This window comes from Hippopotamus amphibius, chromosome 5 (genome assembly GCF_030028045.1).
Source record: "Hippopotamus amphibius kiboko isolate mHipAmp2 chromosome 5, mHipAmp2.hap2, whole genome shotgun sequence".
In the NCBI taxonomy this organism is placed as follows: Eukaryota; Metazoa; Chordata; class Mammalia; order Artiodactyla; family Hippopotamidae; genus Hippopotamus; species Hippopotamus amphibius.
The window spans coordinates 149,210,858-149,237,269 of record NC_080190.1 but is presented as its reverse complement, the minus strand read 5'-3'; the positions used below and the strand labels follow the sequence as shown (position 1 = coordinate 149,237,269).

At 31.5% G+C, this 26,412-nt stretch overlaps 1 protein-coding gene across 2 annotated transcripts in view; it reads left to right on the top strand.

The window, feature by feature from the left end:
* The window catches only part of CSMD3 (CUB and Sushi multiple domains 3), a 1,219,369-nt gene that overhangs the window by 502,781 nt on the left and 690,176 nt on the right, over positions 1–26,412 (top strand). For both annotated transcript variants that reach the window (XM_057736100.1, XM_057736099.1), the window contains 2 exons: positions 2,889–2,966; positions 9,971–10,058. In XM_057736100.1, coding sequence (XP_057592083.1) covers positions 2,889–2,966; positions 9,971–10,058 — 166 coding nt within the window. The remainder of the gene's footprint in view (positions 1–2,888; positions 2,967–9,970; positions 10,059–26,412) is intronic.

Sequence of the window (26,412 nt, the reverse complement as noted above, 5' to 3'; positions counted from 1 at the left end):
CTTGATTAATAAAGGAAGTCCTCCAAACAAAATGCCTTTAGTTAAATAAACCAGAATTTACAATATTGCATGTATTTATTCAGTCGTAGTACCACTTGAGTAAAATAATATTGCTGCTTTTGAGAAACAGTACAGTGGAAGGAATCAACACGATTTTAACACACTGTCTTTTAACATTTTAAAAAATTATATAAAATCTTATAAAATACACATCAGATTTTAATGTCTTTATGATAAAATAAATTTAACATGCTTATAACTGAAATACACTTGTTAGAAAAGTTAATTTTATAAGGTAAATGTGATCACTAGAAGCACCATTGCTTGATGTTATGTTGGTATTTAATACATACACCTTGTAATACATAATACATGTTTTTATGGCATATATTTGAGAATTAACATTTCACTAATTTATGATTTAGAGCAGCATCTTGCAGTTGGTACTTACAGTATTCATCCTTTCAATTTATTCAAGAAGAGATACACGATATGCTCTTTCCACTGAAATTATAAAAATATCTAAAGTATGTGTTTCCTGTTTAACATATTTTAAAGTTTTTGATGAATTTAAATTTTATATTATTTTCTATTCACTCCTTTTTTTCTCCTAAAATGGATATTCTCCTGGCTTTCCATCTTCTGCATCTGTATTACAATTATTTATATTTTTCCTTTTCTTCAATTGAAATTAACAGACAGATACTTTTAAAACATAAGGCCAAGTCCCTTCAGAACCAGGAAATTATTTAAAACTTCTTGGTCTGAGATGACATTTTCTAAGCTAGGTGTTGTCCCTAACCTCACCAACCAAATAAGTCAAGTTTAGATATAAGCACTACATAAACCTATGGTGTCTGTGCACACACACACACACACACACACACACAGAGTAATTTTCAAAATCCTTTATTTCTAGTAACTGAGCTCTTTGACCCTCTGGATTTTTTTTCTTCAATTTTTTCCTTTGGGTTTATAATGCTTTCATTTTTAAAAAAAATTATTTAAGGATTCCAGATTTGTGTTAAAACTACTGTGAAATTTTCCAAGTTAATGCAGAGAAAAGTAGAGGTAGAATTCCTGCTTATAATTCATATTTGGATTGGGAGAATCTAGAATTATGCATCAAAATACAAAATGCAAATTTTGTTAAAAATAATTTTCAGACAGCAGGAAAATTTACAAGTGGCAGAACTAAATTTAGAGCAGCCAACCAAGTACAAGAGTAGAACTAAACTTCAGCTTACCTTGGGGGTTGAGGTGTGGAAGAGAATTACAACAAAAAACATAACTTGAGAGAAATGAGGTCATTCTTTCACTGTAAATAAAGGGCCTCAGATAAAGAATCTTGAAGTTGTAAAGCAACTGAGCAGTCATCTAGTCCTAGCTACTTATTTTAAGAGAAGAGACTGAGGTAAAATGGCAGATTCTTGTGCAAAATCAACAATTACTAATTGCTAAAGAACAGGTCTCTTAAATCCTATTCCAGTGGTCATTTTCATCTTTTTTCATATGTAGTGTGTATAGATAGTTCACAACTATATATTTCAGCAAGCCATCAGACTCTGCCTCTACCTTTCTACTTTTGAAGGTAGTGACAAAAATAAAATCACCTTAAAATGTTTCAAAGCCAATAAAATATCCTTAATTTGAACTAATTGGGTAAAATGGCAAGTAAGAATTGGTGAAATGATCATTTTAAACTAACAAAAATCAGTTTTGCTTTTTTAAATTCATGGAATGAAGAAAATCTAATTGCCTAAATGTTTCAGGCTTTCATTTCTACCTATAAACTTCATAAAATGCAATATGTAAAAATTCAAATTATAATTGAGGAAGCTAAATGTATCCCTTCCATTCTTGTTCATGCATTTTTTAAAAGAAAATAATTATTATTTAAATATATCATTAGATCAGATTACATAACATTGTTAAATTAGTGGGGTGGAGTTTTAATTAAATAGATTTTCTTTATTTCACTTTGTGTCATTAAAAATTTAAAGTAGAAAGTATTCTTCTGAACTATAGTTTATCACCTTAAAAAAGTAAATAGCAGCTGTAGTTAAAATAATTTATACTTAAAAGGAAATAATGCTTTTTTTCCTTCATACAAAATACTTGAAAACATGTTTTTAAAATGTTCCAAGTTATTTCATTTAATTTAAGTGTTTTTTTAGGCAAATCCAGTCATATCTACTTTTAATATAGTACATAAGGAAATATGCCAGCCTCTCATGATGTTGATTTTTAATATTATAATATTTAAAAGAGTAGCAAGATATTTTAGATGAAATCCAAAATGTTTTAATTCACTTTTATAAATTTTGTACTATATGGACTGAACATTATCGTTCAAAAGCACTGTGCATGAAAGGAAATGGTTATTGGCAGAAATACTAAAATGTATTTTAAGTTTTTTCAGTCAAGTCATTTTCTTAAATATGTCCTAATATTTCAATTAGACTAAATTACCTTAAAAGTATGTTATTTTAAATACCAAGTTCATTAAATTCTTCCCACTTTTATATTTGTGTATTTTTATTTTTCTAGTTTATTCCATGAAATTTTATGAATTCAAATGGTTTATGATAAAGAGTTAATATTTTGCTCTTCTGTGAAAACAGGGTAGTGTTAAAAAATACGTATACATGTATACAAGATTCTCCCTATAGAACACTTAAAATCCTTTTATACTACTTGGTGTTTTTACTACTTAGTGATCAGATTGCTATTTTTTTCTTCTTTATTTTCTTCTGGGTACCCTATATCAGGCTTAAGAAAGCAGTTTCTTTAACTTGCATAATTCCATGCTAACAAAATTTGTTAACTTGAATTTCATTTTAAAATTGTGTATCCTGATACATGTTTTTGTTTGTTTTCTTAACTAGTGAAAAAGGCCATAGATTTTAAATCTAGAGGATTTAAATTGTTTCCAGGGAAAGACAACAGCAACAAGTTTTCTATCTGTGAGTGTACTCTTTTTTTTGTTTCTTTCTTTAGTGCAAGAGTGAAGTTTGTGGTGTCTGTGTTGTTTGTGTGTGTTTTATAAAAATGTTTGTGTATTTACCAAATTAACTGCATTAATATCTATATAACATGCATGATTATTATTCAATATTTTATTGTATTTAAATGCATATTGAGTTGTGTTAATGTGGTAAACTTTGGAGCTCAGATTGTTTCAAAATGTGAAAAGAAAATTCTTAATCCAACTTGTTGATAACATTTTAGTTTTCTAATTCTAGTATGTGAGATAAAATGACTGAAAATCATCAAATTGATGTTCAAGCAAATATTCTGATAGGAATATTTGTTTGAACATACCTAAATTTCAACTTTATTTTTCTAAGGGAAAATTTCTTTTAATAGCAACTTCTCATTTAAGAAAAAAATATTTTAATTTGAGTTTATACAAACCCTTTAGTTCAAATGTTTTGTAAATGAATTGACTAGCTAATTAATTTTTGTTTTATTTTGAAAATCTCATGAAATGAGCTGAGGTACACACATTTATGTGCTCCCCAAATACACAGTTTTGCTTAGCATTCAGGGATTATAGATCATCTGAAGTTCATCCATGAATCTCAGATTAAGAATCATTGAATTTGAATATCCATTATTATATTACCATAGATGAACATAAAATAAGATTTTTAAGAGAGCTATGCATTTTTTTCAATATAAATCAATAGCAGTTTGTAGAAATAACCTGCCTTACTGTTCATGCAAGTACATATTATACATTTTTAAAGAAGCTGCTCATGACACCATAACTGACTTCTAAAATGCCTTATTGATAATAACTAAGATTAGTTATTTTAAATAAATATTATTCTTTTTTAGCAAACATATATTTTAACATTTTTATTCAATTCTAAATCATCTGATGAAATGAGTTATCTTTTAAAAAATCATTCATTATAATTACATAAAAAAAGGATTATACCCACATATTTATAGAGTTGTATTTGTAACAGTAAATGACACAAATTGAGCAATTACATCAATTATCAAGAAACAAACTTGGAACCTGTTGGTATTAAATATTTTAAAGTGTCTTAATTTTAAAATATGATTTTTCACATTTTGTTAGATTTGAGAATACAAAACTAAAAATAGCAGATGTCAGTAGGAAATTGTCAAATTGGATTACCTGTTTGGAAAGCATTAAACAGTTCATTTCAACATATTTAGCTGTATGATTATAATTTACTGTTATACTTTTAGGGTTAAAACATATTTTCAAAATTGATACTGTTAGTTTTTAGGGAAAGTAAATAATCTGTAGTATTTTTTCATATATTAATTATTTGATACATTTAGGAAAGATATTTTTCTTATACTAGAAAATATAAACATAAAAAAGTTGTCCAATGAAATTATTCTAACATATCAAAATTTATCATGTCAACATGAAATAAATGATGCAGACAAATAATTAGGTTTACTACTTTTTTATAATATGTTGTCTGGCTAATGTATTTGCTTTATAAGTCTAAGAAGAATTTTAAGCTATCACTTTTTTTACCCTTTCCTCCTTTTGGCTACACAAATGTTATTTTATATGTTTCATGCTTCAAACTTTCAGATGTCCTGGGAAAATTAGGCTATTTATACTGAAATATCTTAGATTTATCAAGACATTAAGATGTATGCAACTCTAGATCATCAGCAATTATAAATATTACAGTATATATAAATGTATCATAGTAACATGCTGTTTACCTTAACCTTATACAATGTTACACATCAAATTTATTCAATAAAAAGTGTATGGAAATTTTTTTACTGGGTATATTGCCTTAGTGAACATATGTATTATTTTACTTTCATTGTACTTGTACAGTGATTATGAGGGTGAACAAAGAAAGGAATTTAGACATAATAGAGTATCTGGGGAAAAAAACCCTGATTAAATATATATGTATATTTGTTTATTTAAAAAAATATTTACTTTTAAATTGTCAGGAGTAAAGTTGAGACAAAAATAAAAAAGTTACTCATAAAGCAAAAGTTACTCATAAAGTATAAAAGCATATTAATTTGCTTCATAATTTTAAAATAAATTTTGCCTTAATCCATTACAGTTTATGTAGGAAATGACATATACTCTTGTGCTTTTTTATTTTTATTTTTGAATATAAATAATTCCACTTTCATCAAGACTATTTATGCCAATTTTTTCATAGCCACAAAATAACAGGCCAACATTATTTTAAATTTTAAATTTTTTTCTCAAATGTTTAATAACTAATTACAAATGTATCTTCTTTATGGTTGATGACAGAGAAGTTTACAATGTTTTAACTTTTATCATTATTAACTATTGAGGACATGAACTACACACATTTCCAAAGCGCGTCTTCCCACAATAGCACCTCTAAGGTTAAACTAAGAAAGGAATTAATAAAAGATTCAGGAAACTGCAGTAGTGTTCATGGGAAGCATTTGATTGTTTAGATGGCTAATTTAGATTCTTTTTCCAACTTTACAACCTGAACTCTATGTGATCTCTATCCATCCCTTGTTGTTTATCAAAGAAAGTAGGTTTGCAAATAAAGGAAAAAATATTTTTAATTAAAAAATAAAAATAAATTTTTATATTTTAGGATGTTGAATTGAGTGAACTTAATCTTGCCAACTTTTCTACTAGGATTTTCTAAAATTTTAAGGTGGAATTATAAAGAAATTATGAGCTGTCCATAATGTATTTTTAAAATTATTTCATCTTCTTCAAGTCCATACTTTCATGCATTCTTATTATACATTCATTTCACAATTCTATTTGAACTACTTCTCCATGGCAGCACCATGCTAGACTAAGAAGGTAAAAAGAGTGAATAAAATAGTTTCAGCTGGCAAGAATCCAACATTTTATTGGGAGGCTAAATGAGTTAAGAGGCAACTCTTTGAAGGATATAAAGTTCATATAAAATAACGTTCTTTCCATACCCATGATGTTGGAGTTCAGAACAAGCTCCAAAGTGTTCTATTTTATAAGGTGGGAATAAATTTTTTAAATCTAATATAAAAAAATCTAAGATGTCACCAGCTAGATGAGATAATGTAGAGATGACTTTTAGTCAGATGACTTTCAGGATCTACTTATTTTTATCTGTAGAGTAGATTATGTCCCATATAAAATCAGAAACTTCAGAAAACTTGCTTATAATAACAATATTTTGTTGTCAAATATTTGATAATTAGTCAACATCAAATATTTTACTTGATGTTGACTAATTTTGTAGTGTTTTCAAGCTAGAATGTACAATAGATTGTTTTCAAGCTAGAACATACAGTAATATAGTACATTAATTGATTTCTATAGCATATTTTATAAACACATATGATAAGCATACTTCAGTGTTATAAGAAATGATAATCCATCCAATTTTTTATTATGTAAATTCTGCCATCCTCTCTATTTTTCACTGCCTTGTGGGAAAAGGATTCACATTACATTAATAGTAGTAGTAGTAATAATAATAATAATAATAATAATAATAATAATAAATACTACTATTAATGCAATATGAATCCTTTTCCACACAAGGATTATTATTATCATTATTATCCTTAAAGATCAAAGCAAAAAGCATATTCCCCATAGTCATGCTCTTTTTAAGAGGCAGGACCCTGTTCATGTAATTAACTTTTAAAGAGCACTCATGTCCTTTTTACAGGTTACTATTGAAATTGCAAGAAATAAAAGTGATAAGTATCTGTTTGAATGGCATTAGGTAGTGAAAGCAGCTGATTGAATGGATACTAACTTCATTTGAATGTCTTGATGTCACTAGCTCTGGGCAATTATGTAGTATCTAAATATCAGAATAATGAGATTATATACTTTGTTCTTTATTTTTTATTTTAAATGTTTTAATTACAGAGCTTTAAATACCTGTATCATGCAGAAGCTCTTCTGTTATCTTTACATTTTAAATTGGAAACTTTATTCATATTGCAAATGTCCAGAGACAGTGGCTTAAAGGACACTTTCAAATAGACAAAAATAATTTGACAATTAAATCATAAGAACTGGGATTAATTAAGCAAACATGGTGAAAGTTATAAATATGCTCTGCATTCTAAGATAAAAGATTTGGAAAAGTGTTTTGAATTTTAATTATTGATGCCATTTTGCCTTTCTGAGCTTTCTGTACAGCATGGAGAGTTCAGGGGTTAAGAGTAGAATTTCTTGAATCAGTCTGCCAATATTGAAACCTAAAGTAAGGCAGAAAGTAGACATAGGTCTTTAAAAATGTGTTTTAACCTCTCTATGCCTCAGTTTCCTCACCTGTAGGAAATGTATAATAATAATAGCTACCCTTCAGATTCGTGTGGAGCTTAAATGAGCTGATATATGTAAAGTATGTAGATTAGTTCCTGACACATAGTACTATGTTAGCTATTGTTAAAATTCATTAACCTAGGCAATAATGATGATCAAATGGAAAAAAATGAAAATATTTATTTTTATTTTCTAGTGTACTCACAGACACTTCTGTATTTACCTATAATCTGTTATAAATTTAATGAAATAAATTTAATAGAGTGTAGGAAGCCTAAATCATGCATTTGTTTTCTTATCTCTATCTTATGTTAAAAGTCACATTTTAGTAACATATACTATAATACTTTCAAAAGTTACTTAAAGATAGGAAAGATAGTGCTTCCCATAGAAAAAACACTGTGCTTATTGAAAACAGTGTACAACACATTGTTCTTAATCAAACTACTAGGAAATATTTACTGAGAAGTCATCAACCCCCATCTAGGCACTGTGAAAATATTAAAATAATTATAAGTTTTTCTTTATCAAATGTGTAATATATTTGTATATATGACTAAGGGATATGAAACTGCTAATTAACAGTATGACAAAATAATTTAAAAATTAAATATAAAATTGTTTATGTTATATAAACAGGATTAGAAAATCTGGAAAAAATGAGAGATTGTATTTTGCAAAAAGTGGGACTTGAGCTGAGTCTGGAAAATTATATAGAATTTTGATAGTTAAAGAGGAAGAAGGGGAAAACATGGAGACCTGGAGAAAACACAAAGCATAGGATGAGCATGGCTAACCACTAAAATTGTAGAAGAATGAGAATCTGTTGGACTTGAGTTATGGATGTATCTTGGTGACTAGTGAGTAATATAGTTGATATACTTAGAAATCTAGAATCATAGGACATTTGAACTGTAATGAAAACTGTTGAGAAAGTTTAGTTCTCCTCTAGTACTCAGGATGAATTGGAAGAGAATGATAATAGAGAAAAAAAGCATCAGTGATTAAGCTGGATTTGAGCAGGCACATGAAATGACTGAGAATTTCGGTGGGGTGACCTAGCAGGTCACTGAAGGAGCTGGAAGGAGCTTGGTGAAAAAATAATGACAAAACCATATATTTGAAGTTCTTAGCAAAGAAGTAATTTTTTAAGCCATGAGGAAAATACAATATATGGAGAACTATGGGTCAGTGCCTTTGAATTTGCCCTCTGTATGTGATATCACCTAAAGTAAGAGAGTGGCCAAAACAAAATATAACAAACAACAAAAACCAGAAAGATAAAAAGAAATTAATTAGCAGACCAAGAAAAGCAAAATTATCACATGCTTTGTGTGGACTGGTGAATTTGTAATTAAGTTGGGAGCAATAAGGATATTGTTGAGGATATTTAGGAAAGTGTTTTTTATAGAATGAAGGAAGCAAACACAAAATTTCATATCTAACTGAAAATATAACAACTTTACCAGAGCTATGACTGTTGGGCCATCATCTGATAGTTATCTTGCTGTCTGATAAATCAACATGAACAAGTTGACAATCTGAACTAAATGATGCAGTGATTCAGTGTTTCTCAACATTAACGCTACATTAGACTCACCTGGAGAATTATTAAAAAGCAAAAACAAAACAACAACAAAAACTGATTCACAGGGTCCTACCCAAAGTAATTACATTAGAATATCTAGACATAAAAGTAAGTGTCTTTATTCTTTAAAAAGAAGCTCTACAAGTGATTCCAAACCACAGTGTAGGACGAGAACCATTTCAAGGTTTAGATTTTTAGCTCTCTGGAGTCTTTACTCCGATCCGGTTCTTTTCTTTAAAATGCAGATAAGTTGTTGAAGAGCAGAATAGAAGTTATTCTCCACTTCACTCTAAGATTGAATTCATGCAACAGTATCACTCGGATATTTCACACCTTATATGGTTTAAGAATCTTCCCATTAAAAAAAAAGCTATCTTGGCAAATTGTTTATTTACTGTGATCACATTCACTGAAAATATTAGTAAATCTTTTATTAATTAGGTGTTGTGAAGAAACTGCTGAAAGTGTACAATGGCTAAGTAAAACATAGTCATGGAAATTGTTAAAGGGTAAAGCCCTTATTTTGATTTTCAGCATTATATCATAATTCAGTGCCATGCTTGATAATTTGCACTGCAGTTTTACTTTCATGTTGGCAGACTAAATTCTTTGTTATATACCAAATAAAAAGTGCTAATAACCTTAAACTTTTTTCTACAGGGTCTTATTTTTCTATTGCAACTTTAAAAATGGTAAGCACCCAAATGACACTGCCATAACTGGTGGTGACTTCTCTACTGCCAATAATTAATGGAAACTCTGGCACTGATACCCTGGGAGTGCATTACAAGAGATTTCACAATTTGATAGTAATTAGAGCTAAAGTATTAACTGTTAATGGGTAATAGAGTAGTATGTCGTTGAATAGGAACATGAAACATTTTCTTATATGTCCACAAATAAAAAGAATGTTTTTGTCCTCATTATTAGGTTATCAAATTATATTTAACTTTGTATATGTAAACTATAGTGATTACAATAACAAAATACAAGTATATATTTTATGTACAATTTTAAATGAATATCACCCTTGATTTTCTAATCATATATGTTTTGATTCATTTTTTCCTTTCTTTTTTCTGTTGTTTCAGTAAATGAGGGAGGTATTAAAACAGCTTCCAATTTATGCCCAGATCCAGGAGAACCAGAAAATGGAAAGAGAGTTGGATTAGATTTTAGGTAAGATTTTAAATTGTTTATTTCATTATTTATTTTGTTAAGGTTTATTTTTATTTAGATTTCAAATATAACTAATAATATGGAAATGAAGACCTGGTGACTTAAAAGTGTAGTAGCTAGATTTCATTGATGTGTTACCATTAATAATATTTCATTATTTTAAAGTGACTAATTAACATGAAATTTATCAGGACACTTTTTGAAAGTTAAATGATTAACTTATTGTCACGTAGTAAGTGAAAAATCATGGGATTTGATTTGAAAGACATGAGTTTGAATTCAAATTCTACTGCTTATTAACTGTCTGATCTTGGGTAAGTTATTCAATCCTGTCTGTCTGAGTTTCCTCTTCTGTAACATGTAAATCAAATTTATCACATAGAATGGTGAGTTTCAAATGAGGTACTGCCTGTGAAACCTTCCTGCAAATGTTCTAGAAACATCTTATATGTAATTTTTACAAGTAAATGAAAGTTGAATAGGATTTATCTCCATCTTGAAATTACTTATTTTAAAATTTGAAATTAAGTGTACTTACAGCATAGAAAATGTATGTAGTAGACTATGGTAGCCATTAATTTACACTATCAACCAATATTTTTAAAAAAAATCTTGAATTTTCAGTAGTCCTCTGATTGTAACATTTTACAAATAAAAGATTCAAAAAATTCCTGTAAAATACTGTGATAATTTAGTTAACATCTACAAATACTTATTTTCACAAAATGTTCATGATACATTAAATTTTAAAAATACTAATGGTTATAGTTACACATACCACACATTTACAGTCTTTACTTCTTTATATTGTTTGTATAAAGGACAGATGATATGCTAAAGAATATCCCTATGAATAAAAAAATAGTTCTTACAATAAAGACTTGTGAAAATTTTATCCCCATGGATCATTCAAGTTGACTCAAAGTTATATTTTGATATACTTGGAGTGGAAAGCAATATTAGTTCAACATGAATAAAATTGTAATTTTCTAAAAATGTTGCAGAACTTTCTTTAAGTAGCCTGATAATTAATGTGGATAATAATGTTTGAAAAATCACACTAGAAAGAAATTCAAAAGACCTGGGAAGCTAGTCAAAGTCTGATCTTAATAAACTAAGTGACTATATTAAAATTCAACTAAATCTCTCACCTCAATAATTAAAAGTGATATTTTATAGACTGCAAAGTGGTAAACAATTTACCTAGTAGTTTTACATGTATTCTTTATTATAAAATCCCATAAGGTATTTATTATTTTATTCCCACTTCACAAATAAGAAAACTGAAACTCTGTTTATCCAGCTAAGAAGTTGATGGAATTGGAATTTGAACTCATTACTTCCTGATTATAAATCCTGACCCTTTAATCACTGTATTGGATTATGCTTTGAAACCAAACTTCACTCAAATCCCATCCTTGCAATAAACTATCTTTTCCTCTCTAAGATTTGGTTCCTCAGATCTAAAAATGAGGATAATAATACCTGTTTCACAGGATTGAGGGGAAGATTACATAAGATAATGTATGCATGGTAGTAATCATAAAGCTTAAGACAAATAAGTATTCAATTAATTCTAGCTGCTCTTATAAGATAAATGAAATAATTATTATTAATATTTTTATTCAGTCTCACTTTTTGGAAAAATATGAGATTTCTTAGAAATAAACTTAATAGGAATATAGTGAGTTAAATTCCCTTTTAGTGGATTTCAAATTATAAGATTATCTTGCAGTCATGTTACAAGCACCCTGATAGATGTTAGGCAACAAGAAGCTCACAGTCAGGCTAAGATAGAATATAGTCATTATAATTTAAGAACATGTGAAATGTCATGGAGACAGAACAGGTATGGTATTTTGGCAGCTAGGAGATGAGGGTCATGGAGGAAAATGTTGAGCTAGGTCATGAAGTGTAATCAGAATCTGGTATAGAGAGGAAGAGAAATCCAGAGACCATTTATATGTTTATACATTCATTATCTACACATATTGTTTGCCTATTATGTACCTAGCTTTGTACTAGGAGCAAAGAAAACACTTAACAGCAGACATAGTACATGTCCCCCATACTTCTTCAAAAAAATAAATAGTTAAATGAATCTCAAATTTTAAAAAGTACTGTGAAGTCAAAAAATAAAAAAATCAAGCTTCTGTGAGAGAGGATAAAGATGTCATGGTAGGAACCCACTCAATGTAGGAAACTCCCACTTTCATTGATACCATAAGAATTTTATGCCTCTCTAGTCTACAGGAAAGGAAGAGCCTCACGTTGAGGAAGAGCTTGATGAGACGTTCTAGGAAAATACAGATCAGGGAGTCTAAATTATAGAATGTAAATTGGAGAAAAGCACAGAATGTGGTAGAAAAGCAGTAGAAGAAAGTTGAGGAGATGTGGAGAAACCAGATCTCTTCTACAGAGGAAGCAAATTGGCAGCCATTCTGCCTAATCTGGACTGAAGATATGTTTTGTTTTAAACACATGTTGTTAAAATGTGAGTCAACATCGAAAAATCAGGAGATTTCACACACATACACACACAGGTGTACATGCACACACACACATATTTTTGTATTCCCTTTTTAGATTTGGCAGCTAAAACTAATGTACCTTCATTGCAACATCTAGAGGAACCAATCAACAGATATTCCCCTTAGGCTGAGCAAGCTCTCTGGCTCACAATGGTCACCCCTAGGCTTCTTCACTCATTTAGGTCATTTACCTACTATGGGAAGCTGTAAAGAGTCTTGAGAGAAGGAGTTGATTCAATTTATATTTTTCAGTACATCATGCTTTATACTTTAGATAGATGGATTGAAGAAACAGAAGTTTTAGTTAGAAGGCTACTGTAGTAGTCTGGGTTTAAGATGGTAGAGACTTGGATTATGGCAATGACAGTGAACTAGACAGATTCAAGATATCTTTTGAAGATAAAATTCTCAGTGTCCAATGATAATTTGATCTGGAAAATATGAAAATAAAAACAAAAAAGGATGATCCCTAATTTTCTCAGCTTGAACATCATGAAATTGTGGTAAATGATTTTATTTAATTAAGTGTGTAAGTCCAGAGGTTTGAGGAGAAAAAAATAAAGAGTTCTATTTAGAGACTGTAAACTTCAAATGAGTTAGAGATTTCCAAGTGGGTATGTTAAGTTCACAGGTGAACATAATTAAAGTTCAGAGATAGCAAGGAAATATCAGTAAATCCTAAACCAGCATGAATAGATGACATCAGTTAGACAGTGTAGAAAGACAAGAGAATCTATGACATAGTCCAAAGATCTATGCTATTTCATGATGTGATGGAATTTAAGAAGCTATCAAATCATTCTCATAAGTGGCAAGAGAAATAGGTGTGAATGAAACAAGAGAAGGAATTCCTTTAAAAGGGGTCAGGAATGTTGAATGCGATTGAAAAAATTAAAAATGATGAGAACAGAAGACTGTGTCTTAAATTTGACAACATGAAGGTTGTTGACAAGAATGATTTCACTGGAGTGACAGATGTTGAGACAAATTGAAATAAACTGAAGAGTGAATAGATGTTCAGATAGGTAATAGCTTTGGAACATCAAATTTCATAAAGCAGAATAATAATGGGACAGTTCTCTAGTCATTGAGAAGTCCAAAGAGATTTTCTTCTTAGAGATACAAGAAACAAGAACCTGTTTATTGGAAGATACATATAATCCTTTTGAGAGGAAATACTGATGATAGGAAAGAGAGGGTATAAGTAAAGGAACATATTTTTTTTGAGAAAATAAACATCCAAAGGTAGAGATTTTGCAAAGGGAAAATGAGAGCTCATGTTTAATACTTTTACCTTTGTAATGCTGCATCAAGGAAGACCATCAAATTTACATATATATATTTATGAGAAAGAAAGATGAAAATGTGTGGGAAGAGGAACTTTGAAAGAAAAACTGCAAATGGTTTCTACCAATTGTGGGAGAGCAAATTTGATATAGAAATATTGCCTTGCTAAGTAACGTTGAGTGTCCTTTTGAGACTGATGATAATGAATCTGCCTAGTTATATGATTTTTATCTAGAATTACTAAGCTTCACAGGGACAAGCATAAAAAGGATTGTGCAAAGGCATGATAAAATTCAGTGCATTCAGGAAATTGCTAGTGATTCTTCTAGGCATAACAAATAGAAACATGGATCTGGAGCAAAGAAAAATTCAAGCATAGATATAGGTTGGGGGGTCCTTTACAAGAGAAGTGGATTAGATCATCTTTCAAGTTCAGTTTCAGCTATAAACAGGACCAATTCAGAAATAGCAGATAAAATATTTTTAGATTATTCTGCTTCAGAAGGGAAAGCATTTTTTGTGCTTTAAAAGTATAAAATAATGATCATTCTTATATAAAAGGCTATGGGTAGCACCCCAAGATAGGAAAAGGGAAAGCCAGTAAAGGAATAAAAATCACTGACAAAAGATATACTGTATCAGCTATCATGAAGTAATACACATTTAATCAGGGCTTGAATTAACTCTCTTTTACTGGACCCCATCATCTTAAAGGAAAATTAGCCTCTAGGCAGGTATACAATGAATCACCACCTCCATATGTATAAGCAAGCCTGGTTGTTGGATTGAAGCACCAGTCCCTGCCCCATAAATATTAAAACAAACAAACAAACAAAAACTCACGGCAAGCTTTCCTGGTGCCCTTTATCCATTTATCTATGTTATACTCCAGTTCTTTGAGTACCAGGGCTCACACATTTCTGCAATTTAGCAAATGCCCAGGTTAGTAAAAGAAGTCAGTCTCCCCCACCATTTAGTGCCTGTTTAGTCACTGAATTGTCTTCTTGAAGCCTCCCTCCTAATTGGGTTGACGTAGGAGTGGGATCACCCACTCAAATGTTCCAACTCCCTCCAAGAAATAATACCTGCAAATTTTTCATTAATTGGTGTCCTCAAATCTTCTGATACATCCTTCCTGGAGCTAAGCTATGTGTTAATTCTAATGATCTTGAATTGGTTTTTTAATATGTCTTTAACAAATTCTATACAAATGTTCTGAAACCCCTTTTTTAGAATATGTGAGCACATATCCTCATTTATCAGCCTTGGGGCTTCAGCTAAAATTGAGACAACAGGAAATGTCTCATTTATTAACATGCTTTTCCATAAAAGATCATTTCCCAAGAAGGAAAAAATTGTGAAACAAAAGTCCTGTTCCACCTATAAGTATGAAAAATTAATGAGGACCTAACCATAGACCATTTTTAAAATGAATGAATGAAATTTCTAATACAAGAACAATAAACTATTTTTAAGCTGCATTTATCAAGATTTCATCCATAAATGTTTGTGTTCCTTTAATTGTTACTTGAAATTATATGGCTTTTAAAATAAGCACACATGTATACATAAAGGTAAATATAAAAAAAAAACCTTTTGTTTATTGACTTCTTAGTTGTTAAGAACATGTTTTTCTCTGTGATTTATACCTTAAAAACTCTACTAAGACAATTTCTCAAGATTTGCCAATCACTATTGTTAATCTAATGGCAGCCCCTGAATATATTGGCACAGGGTCTAGGGAGAGCAATTCTTATATACTGGACTAGAAGTCAGGTCTTATATTCAAATGCAATATTATTTTCTTTAAAACATACAAAAATTATTTAGGTGTAGTAAGTGGCTTTCTGTTTTTTAAATTGGAAACACCATTTCCTAACAAACCAGACCTAAAACTTGGTAGTAATTACAAGCTGACAGGGGCAAGGTGGGGGTGAGGAACAGACAGAAAGGTAGGAACAGTTGATTAGTGGAATCAGTGGAGCAAGCACCACTGAATTTTTTTTGGGGGGGGGATTAATTTTTATTGAAGTTTTGTTGATTTACCATGTTCTGATAGTTTCAGGTGTACAGCAAAGTGAATCAGTTTCATATATATATACACTCTTTTTTAGATTCTTTTCCAATATAGGCCATTACGGAGTATTGAGTAGAATTTCCTGTACTATATAGTAGGTCTTTATTAGTTATCTATTTTATATATAGTGGTGTGTATATGTCAATCCCAATCTTCCAATTTATCCCTCCTCTTCCCGCCCCCCGTTATCCCCTGGTAACCATGTTTGTTTTCTACGTCTGTGAGACTACTTCTGTTTTGTAAATAAGTTCATTTGTACACTTTTTTTAGATTCCACATATAAATGATATTATATGATACTTGTCTTTCTCTGTCTGACTTACTTCACTCAGTATGCCAATCTCTAGGTCCATCCACGTTGCTACAAATGACATTACTTTTTTTACGGCTAAATAGTAGTCCATTGTATTATGTATATGTACCACATCTTCTTTATTCATTCCTCTGTTAATGGACATTTAGCTTGCTTCCATGTCTTCACTATTGTAAACAATGCTGCAGTGAACATTGGGGTGCAGGCATCTTTTCCAATTATGGTTTTAGAGGGAACCTACCTCAACATAATAAAAACTATATATGACAAACCCAAAGCAAACGTCATTCTCAATGGTGAAAAGCCACTGATTTTTCTTTTGAAGTATCTCTATGGTCCAAGCCTTCATTCATTGCCACTTCTAATCCTTTAGCTCAGATCTGAATTACTTTTAATAAACCCCTAAAGAGTCCTGCATGCTTCAAGGTTTCAATGTAACGTCACTCAATACAATCAATAAACCACAAAAACTGTAAATAAAAATATATAAATTGATTGATTAGAATCAAAATGTCAGTGTCTTTTGGTCTATAAACTTGGAGGCTAGGAGAGAAGGGATATAATTAAAGTACCTTTTAAAAGTTTTTGCTTTTTTGCTTTTTATTTATTTTTTTTACTTAACCAAAGATTGGAAAAACTAATTAGAAATGCTTTGAAATTTGAAGCAGGCCACTTCTCATATGTTACCTGCCGTCCTATAATAAAATAGCATTACCTTTTCTATTTGTTTATCTCATGCTATTTTATAGTACTTATCACCACTGAAGTAATATATATGCATTTTATTTTTATGTTTTCTATCAAACCCCATTAGAATATTGGCTCTAGCAGTCCATGGGCTTTGTTTGGTACAGTATCAAATGCACTGATGAATGTTTTAGCCATTCAATAAATTCTTGTTTTTTAAACAAATGGGATCTTAAGAAATTTATGAAATCATTAATCTCACAAGATTAAGAATATATAAAGCACTTTCAAGACAGAATTCTAGGTAGGTATACACACAGTTTCACTTCACAATGTATATAAACATTATTTTCATAATTTTTTAAAATACCACAGCAAAAATATTACTTTTAAAAGGCATACAAAAACTTGAAAAAGAAGAGCAAGTTAAATATAAAGTAAAATGAAGAATAGTAAAAAGTAGAGTAGAAATAAATGAAAATGAAACAAGAAATTAATAGAGAAAATCAATAAAACCAAAAGGTGGTTTTATTGAAAAGATCAATAAAATTAATAATCTTCAGGCAGACTAACCAAAGAGAGAGGGAGAGAGGGAGAGAGAAAGAAGAGAGCAAGAAAAGAGATACAATCCACGAATGTCAAAAGGATAATGTTTAAAGGATAATAAAAAGATATGAACAATTCTGTGCCTACAAATTTGATAATTTAGGTTATATTGCTGGAGTTCTTGAAAAACACAATCTATAAAATTCTCACAAAGAAAAATAAATCACCTGAATTGATCTAAAACTATTAAAGAAATTAAATTAATAATTAAAACCTTCCATTGGTGGAAATGTAAATTGGTACAGCCACTATGGAGAACAGTACAGAGGCTCCTTAAAAAACTAAAAATAGAACTACCATATGACCCAGGAACCCCACTTCTAGGCATATACCCAGTGAAAACCATAATTCAAAAAGATAAATGCATCCCAATGTTCATTGCAGCAATATTTACAATAGCCAGGACGTGGTAGCAACCTAAATGTCCATTGACAGAGGAATGGTTAAAGAAGATGTGGCACGGGTATACAGTGAACTGTTAGCCATAAAAAAGAACAAAATAATGCCATTTGCAGCAACTTGGAAGGACCTAGAGATTGTCATACTGAGTGAAGTAAGACAGCAAAAGACAAATACCATATGATTTTGCTTATATGTGGAATCTAAAAAAAGAGTAGAAATGAACTTACAAAACAGAAGTTATAGTCACAGTTGTAGGAAACAAATCTATGTCTACCAAAGGATAAGGTGGGGAAAAGATAAACTGGGAGATTGGAACTGACATTGTGTACAAACTACTATATATAAAATAGATAACTAATAAGAACCTACCATATAGCACAGAGAACTCTACTCAATACTCTCTAATGGCCTATATGGGTAAAGAATCTAAAAAAAGAGTGGATATATGTATATGAAACTGATTCACTTTGCTGTATACCTGAAACTAACAACATTGTAAATCAAATATACTCCAATGAAATTTTTGTAAATAACATAAAATAAATTAAAAAAAAAGAAAAATCTTCCAAAATAGCATAAGGCCCAAAATGATTCACTGGTGAATTTTACCAAAAATTTAAAGAATAAATGATGCCAATTCTCTGCAGTCTCTTCCAGGAAAGTAGAATCAGAGGGAGTACTTTCTAACTCATTTTATGAGTCCTCACTACCTTAATAAAAAAAATCAAAGACATTAATAGGAAGGAAAATTACAGACCAATATGTCTGATGAACATAGATGCAAAAATTTTCAACAAAATATTAGCCGATTAAATTCAACAATGTTTTAAAAGAAATATACACATGACTAAGTGGGATTTATTCCAGGTATAGAAGGCTGGCTTCACATTCAAAACCCAAGTCATCACATACGTAGGCTAAAAAAGAACATCATATCACCATTTCAATAGAATGAAGAAAAAAACATTTGACAAAATCCAGTCCTGTCAGAAAACTAGGAAGAGAAGAGAACTTGATCAATTTGATAAAAAAACATCTGATATTACAAACCTGCAACTAGCATGATACATGTATATACTTAGTGGTGAGAAACTTTTTCCCAAGATCAGGAGCAAAACAAGAATTTCCCCTCTCACCACTCTTTTTCAACATCATACTGAAAGTCCTAGCTCAGTGGTCCCCAACCTTTTTGGCACCAGGGACCAATTTGGTGGAAGACAGTTTTTCCATGGGGGGAGAGGGGAGGAATGGTTCACGCGGTAATGCCAATGATGGGGAGCAGCAGATGAAGCTTCACTCGCTCGCCCGGTGCTCATCTCCTGCTGTGCAGCCCTGTTCCTAACAGGTGTACCGGTCCACAGCCCCATACAGGGTTGGGGACCCCTGTCCTAGCTAATAGACTAAGACATGAAAAGGAAATAAAAGATTTATAAATTTGGAAGGAAGAAATGAAACAAACTTTTTTTTCTTGCATATTGTATGATTGTCTATGTAAAAAGTTCCAAAGAATAAACAAAGAAACTTGTGGAACTAGTAAGTGATTATAGCAAGGTTTCAGGATACATGGGTAATGTGCAAAAGTTAATTGTTTTTTGGTATACCATCAATGAACAAGTGGAATTTGAAATTAAAAGCACAATATTATTTACATTAGCACCAAAAAATGAAAATAAAGACAGACTTAGGTTTAAATATAACAAAATATTTACAAAGTCTAAATGAGGAAAATTACAAAATTCTGATTAAAGAAATTGAAGATCTAAATCAATGGAGAAGTATTCCAGGTTATGGATAGGAAGACTTAATATTAGTTAGATGTCAAATCTTCCCAACTTGAGCTATAACTTCATTATTATCCCAATCAAAATCCAAGAAAGTTATTTTCTGTCCATCAACAAAATAATTCTAATGTTTATATGGCAAGGCAAAGACCCAGAATAGCCTACACAATATTGAAGAGCAAAATCCGGGGACTGACTCTTCCTTGGGAAGAGGGTAACAGATGAATAGGTGGTGCATGAAACTCATTTGGGTCAGTGAAACTATCCTGTATGATACTGTACAGGTGAATACATGACATTATGCATTTGTCAAAACCCATAGAACACAAAGAGTGAATCCTAATGTAAATACGGACTTTGTTTACCAATATTGATTTGGTTCATCAACTGTAACAAATGGACCCCACTAATGCAAGATGTTACTAATCGATGAAACTGTGTGTTTGTGTGTGTGTGTGTGTGTGTGTGTGTGTGTGTGTTGAGGGGGGAAGAAGGGTGTACATAGGAAGCTTCTGTACTTTCTCTGCATTTTTTCTATAAACCTGAAATTGCTCTAAAATAGTCTATTACAAATGAAACAAAAAGATACAAACGGTTTTATACTTTGAGCTAAGTGATATGCATACATACATGCATATGTTTTTTGACTATAATATATTATTAAAATGGTTCTCTAGAATATTAGCATAATAACCTCAAACATTTCATTCTACTAGCATGGCAGTAATTTCTGAGAAGTTTAGAGAGAAGGAAAAGAGATATTTCAATTGAGGGGTAGTTTTTGACAGATAAGAACAGCTCCTTCATGTCAAATTCCATAGCCACAATTGTAGTTAACCCTTTATTTACTCAGTTTTAGGTAATTGCAGTGTCAGCTTTACTAGCTGAAGATTCTCCCCCTTTTCATCCATGTATATGCTGTTAACACATTAGTCTTCCAAAAACATCTGCAATAATGTGTTTTTTCAACTCAAACACTGGCAGAGCTTTCCTGTGGACTACTTATTCACAAACTACTCAATTTTGGCATTTAAAACATCTCAAAATATATCCAATTTTGTCACATTTATCTGCCAACCATATTTTTATGGTGACAAATTACCTCATATAGTTTGTCTCAAATATATCTGATTTTTCCCTGACTTCTTGACTCAGTTTTGTCATTTCTTACTCCTAGAATACTCTATCCCAGCATTTTTTGCTTGTATCATCTTACGCATTCTTCAGGGACTCACTCAAAATCCTTCACAAAGCTTTTCTTATTTCCACAAGTTGTTACAATAGGTTAACTCCTCTAGCGTTATGTGTATCTTCATTACAGTACTTAAAATATTTCTTTCCTTGTCTTTTAGAAACTTTTCCAAGTGTAAAATCCTTGGAATCAGAAATAAAATTATTTGTATTTTTGTATGCCTGATGAAGGGAGTTCAATAACTGTAGTGAATTGAATTGCCTAAAACAGCAAACTTGCAGCTTCAGTATTTTTCTGTTAATTTCTCTGATCACATGACCTTACAGCAGGACTTCAAACTCATTATAAAACTAAATGACTTATAAGCAGCAGTTGGTAAAATAGAAACATTCTTGTATGCACAAAATCAATATTTTTATAATCACTGAGGAAATATATAAGAAAATCCTTGGAAAAGTAAGGCATTTTATAGACTTGTTTTATTTTACTTACCATTTTATGCTTTAATCTCCAAGGTGAGAGTCCTAGAATCTGTGTTTTGAAATCTTAAAAGCTTTGTTTCTAATTTGAAATTCCTGTGGAGCATAACAGGCTTTTAAAGGGAGAAATGCTGCCAAAGAGATATTGAAGCTGCCAGCAATTTCTATGCTGAAAAATAAATTAAAAATTTAAATGTATTTTAAAATTATAACCAAATATCTGGGAAAGCTCAGCTTCTGAGACTCAAGTTTCATAGACTTTCCTTCTGCAGGAAAGGCCTTGTCTGATACTTTTCCTTTCAAGAGATGTCACCCAGTAGGGATATGGATTTGTCTTCTTGAGAATAAAGAATAATGTTGGATCCAAAATTTGGGTTTTCATTTGGATTTTTAAAATACTGGTATATCTCAGGAGTGAAATAATAGGGAATATCCTTCTCATCTGTCTGATAATATTAAAACACTACTATAATGAGGAAAGGCTGACTATCATGATGTAAATCTATCACACTTGTGAATGTGGACCCATCTTCACCTGTTCTAAGCATGGGATTTCTAAATATGATAGTATGTTCATTTATATAACTAACATTGGTAATTGCAAAGACATCATTAGTATACACTTCCAAAGGTATTCTGTCTCTTTCCACAAAAATCTTCTAAAGAATAGCCTACACATATGGCACTTCCTTCCTTACCACACAGCTGTTTCCTAATATTTTGTAATCTGACTTTTTGTATCATCTCTTAAATTTCTAATGACTTCCCCATCCCTAAATTAAGTTAATTTTCTCAGTCCTCATTTCCGTTGACCCTTCTGCCACTACTGTAATCTATTTTGGGGGCCTTTTAATGGCCGAGAAATATCTTGGTTTCCCTGAGTCTACTTTCTGACTACCCATTTCTCACTCCTTTCTTGAAGAATTCACTTTCTCCACTCATTCCCTAAAAATAAACATTCCTCAGTGTTCCGTCTTCAAAACTCCCCTTCCAGCTTTAAGAATAGCATTATTTCTGAAGGATTCAATAATCATGATTTTCCATGTTTCTCTCAGGTCTTTGTTATTTTCGTTCTTCTGAGATATGGATATTTATTACTTTAACTTAAAAAATTAAATTAATCTTTTCTCTGCAACACATATACATCATTATGAGTGAGACAGCATGAAATTTGGAATTAGATGGACTTAATTTTAGATGATGTCATTCTTTTATTTGACTTAGAGAAGCTCATTATTCTCCTCAAAGTTCTGTTTCTTTTTCAATAAAAATGGAAAGAGTAGCACCAAATTGTACTGCTTTTGTGAAGGACTATATTATCTAACAGTCATAAAATTACCTAGTGAAGTACCCCGGATAAAGTACTAAATGCTAGGTTACCTGTCTTTTCTTTCTCTTTTTGATTTTCCTATGATTTTCCCACTGAATTCAGATTTAAAAATCTTCACTCTTTCTCCAAATCCTGCAACATATTGATTCTACTTCTTCAATCTTGTTAATTATATTCAATTTGTATTGCCTCCATCTTGCTTTATACCTTTAAAACTTCTCAGCATTGCAACAGCAATGGTTTCCTATTCTATTGCAAGATGTATTACATGTGGTTTTCAGATAAAGATTCTTATTATATAGCTACTGATACATTACTCCCAGATCAAAAACTTGTATCTCCCATGGCTCATTGAAATAAGAAATTATATCAGTTATCACACACAGACATATAGCATACATTAACTTAAAAGAACTTTCCCAACCATTATTTTGTTACTAATTAAAACATTGTACATGTAAATATTACTATTTTGCTAATGAGTAAACCTGTATGCCAGAATTTTGCACACCTAGCAGTATTAAAGGCATGCCTTGAACCCAGAGCTTATGGCTTGCAGTTTGGTGCTCTTCCACCCTCACTTATATATTTACATTCTAGCATTTAGATTTCTCCTTAATACAGTCCAGACCTAACTTTCTTACATTATATTTTCATTTCTACCATATTGTGTAACAGAATGCTAAACATGCTTCTTCAGAAAATAAATCATTTTAGTTATATGATGTGTATTTTTAAAAAGAAACATTAAAAACACACACTGCTATTCCCTGAAATTAACCATTTGCTTAAGGCAAACTGTTTTTCCAAATGCTTCTACGCTTTATCAGCTCAGTAACATAGCACATGCTCTTCTCTCTTCCTAGAATATGTTTGACTCTAAGAATCCTTTCCATTCTTCAAATGGACTTTCATTTTCCTTGTTTTCCCATAACTTGTACCATGCTCTCTTGGCTCATATGGCTTGAATAATATTCACTGTGTGCTTCTTTTACCACAAACTGGAATTTATTTTGTTTCTTGAAGTCAGATGTCATCTTATTATATTTTTCATCACCAAGCCAAAAACAATTTAGATGCTTAAGAAAAGCTTGCTGAGTTGAATTCGAGTAAACTTGCACTGCAGCCTTCCTTTGGTTTTATGTTTTAAGACCAGTGCAGTTAAGACTTATACTATTATTGTTCCTATGGAAAGTTGTTTCTGGCTTCTTTGACAAAGTTCCTTAAAAGACGTATTGCTTATGTCTGAAAACAAAGAGCAACGAAAACATAAATACTCTTATTGATGCATGGGGCCCAGATTGCACAGGACAATATCACCATATTAAAGCTAGCTCTAATTTTAAAAAGTCTATTTTAAGTTGTATAAATATATAGAAGAAATAGTAAGACTAGATTTTTGAAAGTTACTTCAAGTATGCTATCTAATCTGATAGGACATTTAGGAAATATGTTATGAAAATGCTTGACGTGAGTAGTCAATCTTAAAAGAAAACACAAATAACAAACTTTAGTCCTTACACTGCACAAACTTTCTGAGGAGCTAAGCATTTTATCTATATTTTGTCTGCTTTATCCTAATTGTTTCCTCCTTACTGAAGGGAAAAAACAAGCTGTTAATTTTAATGTTATAATAAAAACATTAAAAAGTTGATATAAGACATAGTTTGAAGTTACACATCAATTTAAATCATGGTAATATTTCATTGAAATAAAGTTTAAAATACACATATTTAGAAATGTATTAAAATACTACATTTAGGACATAATTTTTGATGAATAAAATTATGGATAAAGAAAGTACTTCTGCTTGTGTAATGTGGGAATACTTTGTGTATACTAATAGTAATTCAGATCTATAACAAATGATATTATTTCATTTATTTTATCCCATACATTATTAAATGACAATTTTTTGAGAAAATGTTATAATAAAAAGATATATTAAGAATCTCTCCTAACTGGCCAGCAGTATAGCAGTAGAAGGATGTGAGATCACCTCTTCTTACAAAAACACCAAAATCACAACTAACTGCTGAACAACCATTGACAAAACAAACAAACAAGCAAAAACATTGGAACCTACCAAGAAAAGATACCCTACATCCAAAGGCAAAGGAGAAGCCACAGTGTGACAGTAGGAAGGGCACAACTGCAATAAAATCAAATCCCATACCCACCAGGTGGGAGACCCACAAACTGGAAAATAATTATACAACAGAAGTTCTCCCACAGGAGTGAAAGTCCTGAGCCCCACATCAGACTTCCCAGACTGAGGGTCTGGCAAAGGGGGGGAGGAGCCTCCAGAGAATTTTGCTTTGAAGGACAGCAGGCTTTCACTGCAGGAATTTCACAGGATTGTGGAAACCGAAACGCCACTCTTGAAGAGTGCACACAATGTCCTGTGCACACCAGGACCCAGGGGAAAAAGCAATAACCCTATAAAAGACTGGATCAGACCTACTGCTAGTATTGGAGGGTCTCTTGTGGAAGTGGGGGGTGGCTGTGGCTCATTGCAGGGAAAAAGATGCTGGCAGAGGCAGTTCTGGTGAATACTCATTGGCATGACCCCTCCATGGATACTACCATTTCCTCACCAAGACCTAGCCCCATCCAATAGCCTGTAGGCTCTAGTGCTGGGACACCTCAGGCCGATCAACCAACAGGGTGGGAACACAACCCCATTCATCAGCAGACAGGCTGCTTAAAGTCTTCCTGAACAAGGCCCTGCCCACCTGAGGGACAAGACCCAGCTCCACCAACCAATGGGCAGTAAGCAGACCCTCCCACCAGGAAGTGAGCACAAGCCTCTTAGACAACCTCATTCACCAGAGGGCAGAAAGCAGAAACAAGAAGAACCACAATCACAGAAAGTTAGAAAAAATGAAACAGCAAAGAAATATGTCCCAGATGAAGGAATAAGATAAAACACCAGAACAACAACTAAGTGAGGTGGAAATAGGCAATCTACCAGAAAAATAATTTAGAGTAATGATAGTGAAAATCATCCAAGATCTCAGAAATTGGAGGCACAGGTTGAGAAGATGCAAGAAGTATTTAATAAAGACGTAGAAGAACTAAAGAACAAACAGAGATGAACAATACAATGACTGAATTGAAAATTCACTAGAAGGAACCAATAGCAGAGTAATTGAGGCATAAGAAAGGACAAGTGAGCTGGAAGACAGAATGGTGGAAATCACTGCTGTGGAACAGAATAAAGAAAAAAGAATGAAAAGAAATTAAGACAGTCCGAGAGACCTCTGGGACAACATTAAATGCACCAATATTTGTATTATAGGGGTCCCAGAAGGAGAAGAGAGATAGAAAGGACCTGAGAAAATATTTGAAGAGATCATAGCTGAAAACCTCCTTAACATGGGAAAGGAAACAGCCACCCAAGTCCAGGAAGCCCAGAGATTCCCAGGCAGGATAAACCCAAGGAGGAACACATTGAAGAACATACTAATCAAATTGACAAAAGTTAAAGACAAAGAAAAAATATTAAAAGCAACAAGGGAAAAGCAACAAATGACATAAAAGGAAACTCTCATAAGGTTTTCAGGTGATTTCTTAGCAGAAATTATGCAGGCCAAAAGGGAGTGACATGATATATTTAAAGTTATGAAAGGGAAGAACCTACAGTTAAGAATACTCTACCCAGCAAGG